We start from the raw sequence: 12,000 nt of genomic DNA, 5'->3' as shown, positions 1-12,000 counted from the left end.
AAATACAGTAATATAGATAACTGATACATTTGTTCAAAGAATTAAGTTGTAGTTAATTAGATTGTCCAAAAGAGACTGTTTAGAGTAAAAATGGTCCAATTTGCATCTTGAGCTGGTTAAGCAGAGGAGAAAGGACATTCAATTCTAAAACAAGAAAATTCAATGTAGTTGAAATCACGAATCATATATTTAGGGAAGGAAACAGGAACAGCCTAAATGGAGGATATACTGAACTGAACAATGAAAGTTAAGTGTTGTCAGTTCGTAAAGGGATTCAAAATTAGGCAAAACACATAGTATATATGAAAAAAATTGGGGTGTCATGCAATTAAAAATGGATCAATTTTAAGGGTAGTTTGCTAGTACACAAACGTAATAAAATGACCAAAAGAGGAGGTGCAGGGCTTCTAAAAACCAGGTTCTTGCTTTACTTGGGATACAAAGGGTTAAGCTGATATCCACCATTGCAGATAAGAGTGATTGTTGTATTTAGAGAGAAGAAAATGGTAAGTTCAGAGACATTCTATTTGGAAGGATGCTCCCCAGACAAACACAGGTATATCATAGACAGTTCATGTCATAATTGTGTTCATGGGTATAAGAATAGATGGACACCAGATTTGGGAAAATTATATTTTTTTACTTAATTGAAAAATATGCCTTAAATGTAAATAGTATGCTATTAGTTTTAGAAAAAAATGTTAAAATCTTTTAAATCATTTAAATGGTAGAGTTAGTAGAGAACATTTTATTGATGTTCTCTAAGTTGGTAAGAAATTGGTCATGAGCCATACTTAAAAAAAAAAAAAAGATATTATGGTGCCTGGGTGGCTCAGTTAAGCGTTCAACTCTTGATATCAGCTCAGATCATGAACTCACGGTGTGGGATTGAGCCCCCTACAGGACTCCACTGGGTGTAGAGCCTGCTTGGTATTATCCCCCTTTCTCTTTACCTCTCCCCTGCTCATGCTCTCTCTCTCTCTCTCTCTCTCTGTCTCTCTCTCTCTGTCTCTCTCTCTCAAAATAAATGAACTTTAAAAAATAAATATTTAAAAACTAGATACAATAAAAATAAGACATTTTTTAAAGGTTCATCACTTACTGGATATCAAGAAAACATATGAAATATTAACAAAAAAGTACAATGGACATTTCCAATTTAGTCTTAAATTTGCTTTTTCAACTTACTCTCTTGTTCATTAATTTATTCACTCATGTAAAATTTATATTAAATTTGAAGTATTAGGATCAGAGATGAACACATCTGTGAAGTATGAAATGGAGTGGTCTCTTTATAAGTATTTTATTTTAAATTCCTAAATTATATTATTTAGATTTTCAAATTTAGATCCATAATGCACAATTTTAAGACCAATAAAGGTTTAGAAGGTTTTAATGGGGGAATTTAAGCATAGACATCATAAATTGATTTAGCATGTTATGGTGAAGTAAGCAAATATATATTTTTCTTCACAGAATGTGTAGTATAATGGCAGACATAAATTATTTGGTAATAATGACTTAGTGTAAAGGACATTATAATGGATGAAAACCAGGACGTCTTGGGTGCACTTAGGAGAAGCTAGATTTCCCCATCTTTGTGAAATAATTGCATTTGTGTCAATGTTCATCAATTACACTAACCACTTTTAATAGCTGAACTTGCACATAATAAATACTTTTTAAACTTTTTTTTTTAAAAAAATTATGTTTATTTATTTCTGCGAGAAAGACAGAACGTGAGTGGGGGAGGGGCAGAGAGAGAGGAATATACAGAATCTGAAACAGGCTCCAGGCTCTGGGCTGTCAGCACAGAGCCTGATGCGGGGCTTGAAATCACAGACCTTAAAATCGCGACCAGAGCCAAAGTCAGATGCTCAACCGACTCAGCCACCCAGGAGCCCCACTTTTTAAATCTTTTTAACTTAGTATCTAATGTGATTTAATGAGCGAGGTATTCCAATTTTTGGTAATCTTTGGAAGAAAATGAAATGTGAACCCTAATGAGGAAAATATTGGGGTTCTTTTGGTAATATCTTCTCTTTATTTATAATAACGTAATTGTGTTCATTTTCATGTGCTTCACATTTCACACCCTGAATGTTGACCTGTTTCTTTTCATATTTTATGTCACAAGTAAAAGAAAAACATATTTATTGATGTTTTTTGAACTATAGTATCAAATGCAGCATCTTTGGGGACAAAGTGTTTCAGTCGCTCTCTAAGAAGTAAGCAGATTGGTCTCTGTACACCATTCAACCAAATGAATTACAAATTAGTTGGACTGAAACCTTTTAGTTTGATGTTGTCCCATGCATTAATTTTTGCTTTTGTTGCTTGTGCTTTTGATGTCATATCAAAAACAAAATCACTGGGAGTAATAAAGACCAGGGATGTGTTTTCAGTTCTATCACTTACTGGCTGTTGGACATGGGGCAGGTTTAAGTTATTTAAGCTTTAAAAGGCATGCCCTTATCTACAAATTGGGGCAGTAAGCATCCTTACTGTGAGTATTGAGAATCATGAGGAGTAAATAAATAACGCCTGTTAACGTACTGTATTTCTGATAAGTCCTCAATGAATGTTACTTATCAGCTAATAATTTCTTTAGAATACAGCAAACACCTACAACTGTTCCACTCACTTCTTCGTTGCCCTTCTGCAAGCCAAATTATTAGTAGATACTACAGTTTACATTAATAAATTAAAATGTGTGTATATATGTGTCCATAGGTCTCTAGATATATATCGATATACCCACGTAGTATATAGATGCTTCCTTGGGGACTTTTTGAAAATGACATTCTTTTTCTTGGGGTGCAAACTTGTTTCCAAGAGTGAAACTACTATTATGTGTTGGAGGAGGTGTCAACATGAGCCCCAGGCCCCATCGCCAAGGCTGAGATGGCCAGAACAACAGAAACGGAAGACGGCGAGTGACAGAATATTATTTGGTTATTACCTGCCTGTGACTGAGTTAATAATCAGCTTATGATTGTTTAAATAGCCGTGGGTGCTTAATACCAAATTCATATTTAGTTTAAGGTATTAGAGTCTGAGAAACACAAATCTATGAAGGCTAAAACAAAATTCTCTATGCAAAAAACTGATATTGAACTTCAAAAAGATGCTGAAATTATATTGTTTAGGTTTTAAGATTTGGATCCACATTGCACAGATTTGGAGAGCAATAAAAGATTAGAAGGTTGAAATAAGAGACCTTTGAAATAAGATTATTAGTGCTCAGAGAGGATTTAACCGTGAGAGGAGGTAATTGTTTTTGTATCAACATATGTTCTAATACCTCAGTGCAAACCATTATACATCAGAATATATGTCCTGAACTTGAGCAATATTGCCTTTACACATGGTTTAGAGTTTCAAAACTGTCACAAAGAGGCTGTACATGTACTTTTAAATACAGTCTTAATTGTGTTATCAATAACTAGGTCTATTTTGATAAAGGTGAAACACAGACATACAGTGTAATATGCATGTGATGCATGAATTGTCATAGAAGAAATAAAATCTTCAGTTTTCTGGAGGAAAAAAGGATTTGTATTAAAGGAACTGCATACAGCGACATTTCTTTAAAAGATAATACTAGTAATAACAGCGATAATAGGACTAAGCATTTACATTTATTTTCCATTTATTCTGTGCATAGGCACTCTTAAGTACTTTTGAAATTGTGCTTTAATTTTTACAACTACCTATATTTTATTCCCAATTTACATATGAGGTAAGTGAAACAAGGTTCAAAGTTGATAGTTGGCTCCCCAGAAGCGATTGAAGCCAATATAGTGTTGTGTGACTCAAAAACCTAAAGTTTATATCATAATTAAAAGCTATTTTATTTTTGATGCTGTCTGCCTATAGCAAAACATAGATACTTTCCGTAAAAACATTTGTTAAGCACTTTTTCTTGCTATCCCATGGAACACTTTCAGCAACATTTAAAAAATAATATTTGAATTTGCTTCTCTGAGTTTGTCTTCATTGTAATGGTTAATAGATGTGTAATGGAGAAAGTCATTGAAACTACGAACCTCAGTATTTTTTAAATATTAAAATGAGGTTAACCTTTAGAAGCAACTGTGAAGAATTTTCAATAATGAATACAAAGTAGCTGGCCCATGACATGGGAGATATTCACTAAATAATTAATATTACTGTAACATAGTAGAATTCATTTATTAAGGCAGGATTTAGTATTTGCTTTGTCTTCAGTGAATGCACATGGCAAATTTTTCTAGTGTAGGGTTTACAAATTTTAGTGTATATGGTGGCCACAAGCCCCACATACATGTAAATTCAAAGTCATTTTCTGGTGACTCTTCTCCACAGAAATCTTAACTTTTCTCTACCTTTTTGGACACAGTTTGTTAATACCTCTTTTGGGGAGAGCGCAAGTGAGGAAGGGGCAGAGAGAGGGGCCAGAGCATCCAAAGCAGGCTCTGCACCTACAGGCTGACAGCAGTGAGCCCAATGTGGGACTTGAACTCACGAACCACAAGATCATGACCTGAGTCGAAGTTGGACGCTCAACTGACTGTGCCACCCAGGTGCCCCCTTTGGACATATTCTTACATGCTGATGGCTAGCTTCTTTTTAAAGAGCCCCTTGTAGATATTTGGGTTGTTAATTTTCTTACAGCCTACGTGTACATAATGTCCTCTGGGATTGCATATTCCCGGGTCCTGTTCCTAGAAATTCTTATAGTATCTCTGGAGTGAGGCCCTGGAATCTGTTTCATCAATCACACTTACTATCATTCAAAAGATATAAGCATTTCATTCATACTGTTTTATTATGAGCAGCTACTGTGTGTGACACAGTGATGATGGGGTATATATGTTACATCATTTCACCCTGGTCAAAGGCTGGCAAGTGCACTCACACATTAAAGCATGAAGTTTCAGACAGTTATCTGCAGTCCCCAGGGTCACACAGAACCAAACTTTGAACCAGTGTTTTTTTGAGCTTCTGCTTAAGATTAAGACCCGTCCCAGGTCACCAGGTAAACTCTGGCCCCAGAATGAGGTATCCATCTTCCAGTCTCAGATAACATGTATCCTGTGGAGAAGAGCAGATCTTAAATCACAGGGAACATCACATGTCAAACAGGGAAAACTGGTTAAACGGCTGTCTAAAGTTCTCAAATTAGGATGCCATGGGATTCCTCAAATATAAACATGCTATAGGCTTTTAACTTAAATTTTACATTTTCACTTAATTTTGGAAGGCAGTTTTCTCTTTTTAATACTATCCCATAAAAGCTTTGTAGAAATTATTTTCAAAATGCAAACTCTGTTCCTGATAGATAAGGAGTTCCTCCCCTTCCTGAAATGCTGTATATCATAGTAGTTATCACATGTCAATGGCTTTTTTAAATGTTGTCTTCCATTTTTTTTTTTTAAGAGAACAAGGGAGTGGGGTTGAAGGGCAGAGAGAGAAGCAGAGACAGAATCTTAAGAAGGCTCCACACTCAGTGCAGAGCCCTATATGGGGGCTCGATCTCACGACCCCGTGATCTTGACCTGAGCTGAAATCGAGTAAGAGACTTAACTGACTGAGCTACCCAGGTGCCCCAGTGCTGTCTTCTACTATTTCTGTCTTCTGTTCTTCCATAATCCATAGCTCTTTCACTTTAATTTGTCTTTCCCTCCCTCCTTACTCTACTTCCTCCTTTCTCCTTTCCTTTCTTACTTCCTGTATTAGTAAATATTTATTGAAGTGCAATTAAGTAGATGTCATACACAACACCACATGCTTGACATAGAGTAGCAAAAGACCTGTCTGCCAGTAGCCCATCTTCTGACATTGCAACCTCTATCCTTAACCCTAGTGACACCAGATAGCCTGTGTGAACAAAAGCTGTATACCAGACTTAAAAAAAAACAAAAAATTGGTACTCTTTTGCTTAAACATTTAGGTATTTTTTAAACAGTGTTTAAAAAAATACTCCATACAGCCTACTTTTCATTTATTTTACATTAATTACATTAATTTATAAATTTAACCATTAAACTCACTTAAAATAAATTTAAAATTTATATTTATATTAAATATATAAATTAAATATATTAAATTCCAATTTAAAATTGTTTAAAGTAAAGAAAAAGCAGTTAAATTTTACTTTGCTGGGAAAAATAAAGGTACTTGGTTTTTTGGGTAAGTGAAAAATCCAGGGTAGGCTTCTCTCTTTATTTTTGGCTCCTTGTTTAGCCTAGATTTTGCCAGGATTATTTTTTCCTTTAAAAATCTATTCCCTACTTGTGAAATAAAGTAAAATAGTCAAAAGGTAGGTAGTAGGGGAGAAAGGACAAGCAAAAAAGAAGAAAATCCACATGCTAACTCTCCCATCCCAGGGTACGGGAGCTTTGACAGCGTGCCAAGTTATCAATATTCATACATGACAAGCTGAAACCCGCAAAGCCGAAACACATTCCTTCAGTAATGCATCTGTGGGGATGTGAAAAGGATTGGAGGAGATTGAAAGCTGAAAAAGCCATTGCTTTTCTAAAGTGTCCAAATGCTTCTTTCTACAGTGCCCTAGTTTTGTGAGCTCTGTGTTTAGCCTTAAGTTCCATTTATTTCGTTTTTTCGTTTGTTTGTTTGTCCTTATGATTTGGAAACATGATTAGAGCTTACAGTGAAAGATGAATTGGCTAAGGGAATTTATGCTTTGGTTTCAGGGAGGAAAATATAATTTCCAATCCAGATAGGATATATATTTTATATTCTTTATATTAGAAAGACAAAAGTAGAGTTACAGAAGACAGAGAGAGAGAAAGGAAGGAGGAAGGGAAGGAAAGAAGGAAGGAAGGAAAGAAGGAAGGAAGGAGAGAGAGACAGACAGGAGGGAGGGAGGAAGGAAAAGGGAGAGAAGAAAGAGATAGAGAGAAGTCAATAGGGCAAGACATTAATGGCCTGTGAAAGAGAAAATTGATGAAATATATGTATCAGTAACTACATATTAACAATTAGTAATAATTTCTATGTATCTAGACTGAATACAGAAATAAATCAAGTTATTTCATAAACCACAAAAGGAGGCTTTTTGCACATTTCTTCTGTGGGAAGAAAACAAGAAGCATCATATATAGATGTCTGACTCATGAAGTGCCAAAGAGCCTCACATCATTCACAACTCTTGAGTGTACTCCTGGGAGATTTTTTTTTTCTGAGAACTTGTTTTTAAATTATCTAGAGAAAGTTCGAAGTGAATTTAATAGGTTCAGTTTTCCTGTCAGTGTTTTTCAGTGTGAGAAATAATTAAGAGGACAATGTTTTATGCTTTGGCTGGGTTTGGTTTATTTATTTTTCTTCTTTTCTTCTGGGTCTATAGCAAACAGTTTCATTTAGTAAAGGTGGAAAAGAAAGGCTTTTCATATATTTAATTGTGGAAATGTCAAAGTGTATGTTGTGTAACTCCACTTCCTAGCTGGGTCTTTACAGTTGAATTAAATGTTCTTTTTAGAGCTTTAAACTTCACTCAAAATTACACTTACGAAGAAAATGTCTTTTCATTCATCTGTGCATTTGACTTAAGATTCCGTAAACATTAACGGGCTGTGCTCCTAGCATGCTACCTGGTACTGTGTTGTATACTGATAAATAGGCCTACAGGGTTCTGGCAAGCTGGTTACTATAGTTGACAGAGGAAATAGAGTACGGACAAGTAGGTACCAGTAATATAAAATTTAAAATTAAAAAAAAGGTACCATGAAAAAAAGAAGTGAGTGTTATCAGAGGGAAGAAAGGAGTCATTTAATTTATTTGGGAAAACAGAAAAACTCACTTAAAAAAAGTAAGTGTTGCATAGCAAGGGAAGGCTGGGCAGGGACCAAAAATGACTATGCAATATAAATAGCTCAAATATTGTTCTGAGTATCTTAATAGATTGTTTTTATTGATTATTTGCACAGATTAATACCTGTGTTTTACCAATCGTCTCCATAAGCAAATTCTTTAAACAGCAGCAGCATACAGGTATAAAGGATCGAGTGTAATAGATTCCGCTGAAAATCTCATAGGTACTAAATAACGAACACCAGAAAAGCATAAGAATATTAAAGATAGATACACTGTGCAATATTCTAAACACAAGCATACCGTCTGAGCCTATTTTTCCTAAGAATGCAATATGGGAGACATCACTATTCCCACTCTTCACGTGAGAGAAGGACAGGTTATAGACGCCCTTCAACTTGTCCCTAATCATATGGCTAGTGTGAGATAGCAGCATGATAAAAACAAAGAATTATCTGATGACAGGGCCACACATTTCACTTCCTTATTTTACTGAGATTTTAAACACACCAAAAGAGTTTGAATAATGTGGGAAAACAGGGAAAAGCAAAATCTGACATTTGCATCATGAAGAAAAAAATGTTAATGATTCTAATCAAACACGTCAAACTGGCACACTTAACTCTTATTAAAACAACTTGTAGTTGGTTTTAACGAGATATTTTCAACAATATTGTTAAGCAGCCTGTAAGAATAAAGCCAAACACGTTTTAATAATATTTTCCCTCTCAGTGGGTACTTGTTCTGTCAATGTTGATAACACCCCGGGATTTAAATACATTGATTGACATTTTAGAGTTGTTTATTTTCCTTTCATTTTTATTTTACTTTCTATTTAGCTGCCTACCACATCAGTGCTTTATGAAGCTAAGAGTGAATGAATGAGCCGTCCTCATGTATATGCTGTAATTCTACTGTAGATATTTTACGATACTATCACTTTTATTTCCTGTTGCTGGATAGCATTTCAAAACAATAACCGACCCAATTATGTTCACAGTCAGCCTCTGAGTACCCTAGTGAAATGGCATGCAATCTTTGGAAGGTATCCCGTGGGCTACTCTAGATCTAATCTTGTGCAGTGAAGAATGGAAACAATTATACAGTATAAATATATATAACATATATAAATGTTATATAAATATGTATCGTTTTCAATCATAAGCCGTATAGCTCTTTTACCTCGGTTAAGTAACTGGAAATAACCTGAAGAAGCGATAAAGCTTTCAGAGCTAAGGTTAACTTTGTTGCGGTACACAAAGAACATGTCTTTGTATTTACACGGAGCCGTGCTGTTTTGTGTTTCTAGAACCTCAACCTACTGGCTCACTCGCATCCAGTCTTTTCTCTACTGCAACGAGAACGGCCTCCTGGGCAGCTTTTCGGAAGAGACGCACTCGTGCACGTGTCCGAACGACCAGGTGGTGTGCACCGCGTTCCTGCCCTGCACGGTGGGCGACGCTTCGGCCTGCCTGACCTGCGCCCCGGACAACCGCACCCGCTGCGGCACCTGCAACACCGGCTACATGCTGAGCCAGGGGCTCTGCAAGCCGGAGGTCGCCGAGTCCACCGATCACTACATCGGCTTCGAGACCGACCTGCAGGACCTCGAGATGAAATACCTGTTGCAGAAAACGGACAGACGAATAGAAGTCCATGCCATTTTTATCAGCAACGACATGCGCCTCAATAGTTGGTTCGACCCCTCCTGGCGCAAGCGGATGCTCCTCACCTTGAAGAGCAACAAGTACAAGTCAAGTCTGGTCCACATGATCTTGGGTCTCTCCTTACAGATTTGCTTAACTAAAAACAGCACCCTGGAGCCAGTGTTGGCTGTTTACGTCAATCCCTTCGGAGGCAGCCACTCAGAGAGCTGGTTTATGCCTGTGAATGAAAACAGCTTTCCAGACTGGGAGCGGACTAAGCTGGACCTCCCACTGCAGTGTTATAACTGGTCGCTGACTCTGGGGAACAAGTGGAAGACATTTTTTGAGACAGTGCACATCTACCTGAGGAGTCGCATCAAGTCAAACGGCCCCAATGGCAATGAGAGCATTTACTACGAACCTCTGGAATTCATTGACCCTTCCCGGAACCTGGGTTATATGAAAATCAATAACATTCAAGTGTTTGGTTACAGCATGCACTTTGACCCTGAAGCAATTCGGGACTTGATTTTGCAGCTGGACTACCCCTATACTCAGGGATCCCAGGACTCAGCACTTTTGCAACTTCTAGAGATAAGAGACCGTGTAAATAAACTCTCCCCACCTGGTCAGCGCCGTCTAGATCTTTTCTCTTGCTTGCTTCGTCATAGACTCAAGCTGTCTACCAGTGAGGTGGTGAGGATCCAATCTGCTCTGCAGGCGTTTAATGCCAAATTGCCAAACACGGTGGATTATGACACGACCAAATTATGTAGTTAACCATAAATGTCAAGCACAACCCAAAATCTTGAAGGAGTTTTTACAGTGCTTTTGTGGAACAGTTTATGTTTGGAAGAGTACATTTAAGTTGTCTTTTCAATATCTGTCTTATATCAGTCAATAACATTGGATGGCAATTTACACACATGAACTTGCTGACAATGAATATATTATACTGCAGTTTTGGTTTATGAATGAAATAAATACTGACACCAGTCTAGAAGACATTCTACTTTTTACAATAAATTTCGTTTGTAATTTTATATGTTCCGTGGCAATGCTTTTGTGCATTACATCCTCTAGAGGGAACATAAAAAGATACCAATAAAATTTTGTAGCTGAACAGTTATTAAAAAGAAGTGCTGTGGGATTCCTTTTTTCCATGAAATGAGTTTCATTTTGATGTAGCTTGTTAGAACCTGGGGAAAATTCACCAAGAGTTTTTTAACATTTGAAGGTCCCCTTCAATAGCCTTTAGAGAGAACCCAACTAGGTAGAATGTTTAGTATTCAGTTGTATTTTCATGGTCGACAGCAGAATGGAAGTGGTACCTTTATTACCTGTGCTTATAAATCATTCCTAGAGACACCATCATTATTAAAATAAACAGATAGACTATTTCCCAACTAAATATGAGAACATTCTGGCAAACATAAAGAAAAGTCAGTGTGATTAGAAGCTCATGGAGAAAGTAAACCCTTTATTTCCTTAGCAACTTGCAGTGGTCTTGCTTTTCTTTCTAAATTCTAATAACCAATAATCAGCATACTCTGAATAATCATTTTCATTTCAAGTACTGAAAACCCTACTTATTCCAGCACTTTACCAAAGTCAGTAAAATAACATTTCTAGAATTCACAAGTTGTAATGTGTTGGTATAAAATAAAGAAGCAAATAAGTAATTCAAATGTAAATAGACATTTTGTTTTTCTCCCAGAGAAACTGCTATTACTAAAGTATATTTTGAAGACTAAACTCCTTCAATATAAAACTGATTTTCATTCAGAGTTTTGGCTTGAAATTTAAGTTGACCTCCCATATTACACATGATATAATATTAGATATATAATTTGTACTTTTTTCTAGAAATTTAAATTGAATTTTTGTTTAGACATATAGCTGTATCTGTAGTGTGGTTATGATACTTGTCACTCAGCGCTTGTCTAAATATTTTATAAATATTTCTTTTTTTAAATTTTTTTCTTAACATTCATTTATTTTTAAGAGAGAAAGTGAGAACAAGAATGGGGGAGACACAGGGAGATGGATACACAGAATCCAAAGCAGGCTCCAGGCTCTGAGCTGTCAGCACATAGCCCAACGTGGGAATTGAACTATGAACTGTGAGATCATGACCTGAGCCAAAGTCGGTTGCTTAACTGACTGAGTCAACCATGTGCCCTACACACATTTCTTATAATTGAAACACTGTTCAGGCCAGCTTTCCTGTTGATTTCATGGAGTATTTCTCAGGGCATAGAGAAAGGAACCTATGACATGAATGAAAAAGATAAGACTGATGACAAAAACATTACACAGACATTCTAGATTCTTGGGCTGTTTGTTTTTGTTTCCAAAGCATTTTAGACAACAGCTCAGACAGCAAATGCTTATTTAACTTACCATAGGCAAGACATTGTTTTTCCACCCACTGAGGAGGAGCCAAGATGGCAGAACAGCATGGAAGTTTTTTGTGTTTTTCCACCCATTGTTATCTGAGTAGCTGATTATCTTTCATTTTTCACGTAATTTTTTCTGC

General features: G+C 36.3%; 1 protein-coding gene across 2 annotated transcripts in view; it reads left to right on the top strand.

Moving 5' to 3' along the window:
- BRINP3 (BMP/retinoic acid inducible neural specific 3) overlaps positions 1-10,241 on the top strand; it is a 383,884-nt gene extending 373,643 nt beyond the window's left edge. For both annotated transcript variants that reach the window (XM_047077231.1, XM_047077232.1), the window contains one exon: positions 9,125-10,241. In XM_047077231.1, coding sequence (XP_046933187.1) covers positions 9,125-10,241 — 1,117 coding nt within the window. The remainder of the gene's footprint in view (positions 1-9,124) is intronic.
- The last annotated feature ends 1,759 nt before the right edge of the window (positions 10,242-12,000 follow it).

The sequence above is a fragment of the Lynx rufus genome, unplaced genomic scaffold, assembly GCF_022079265.1.
Source record: "Lynx rufus isolate CCGP_SWC_20201006 ecotype Redwood Valley unplaced genomic scaffold, mLynRuf1.p SCAF_15, whole genome shotgun sequence".
Classification (NCBI taxonomy): Eukaryota; Metazoa; Chordata; class Mammalia; order Carnivora; family Felidae; genus Lynx; species Lynx rufus.
This window is presented reverse-complemented; position numbering and strand designations above follow the sequence as displayed.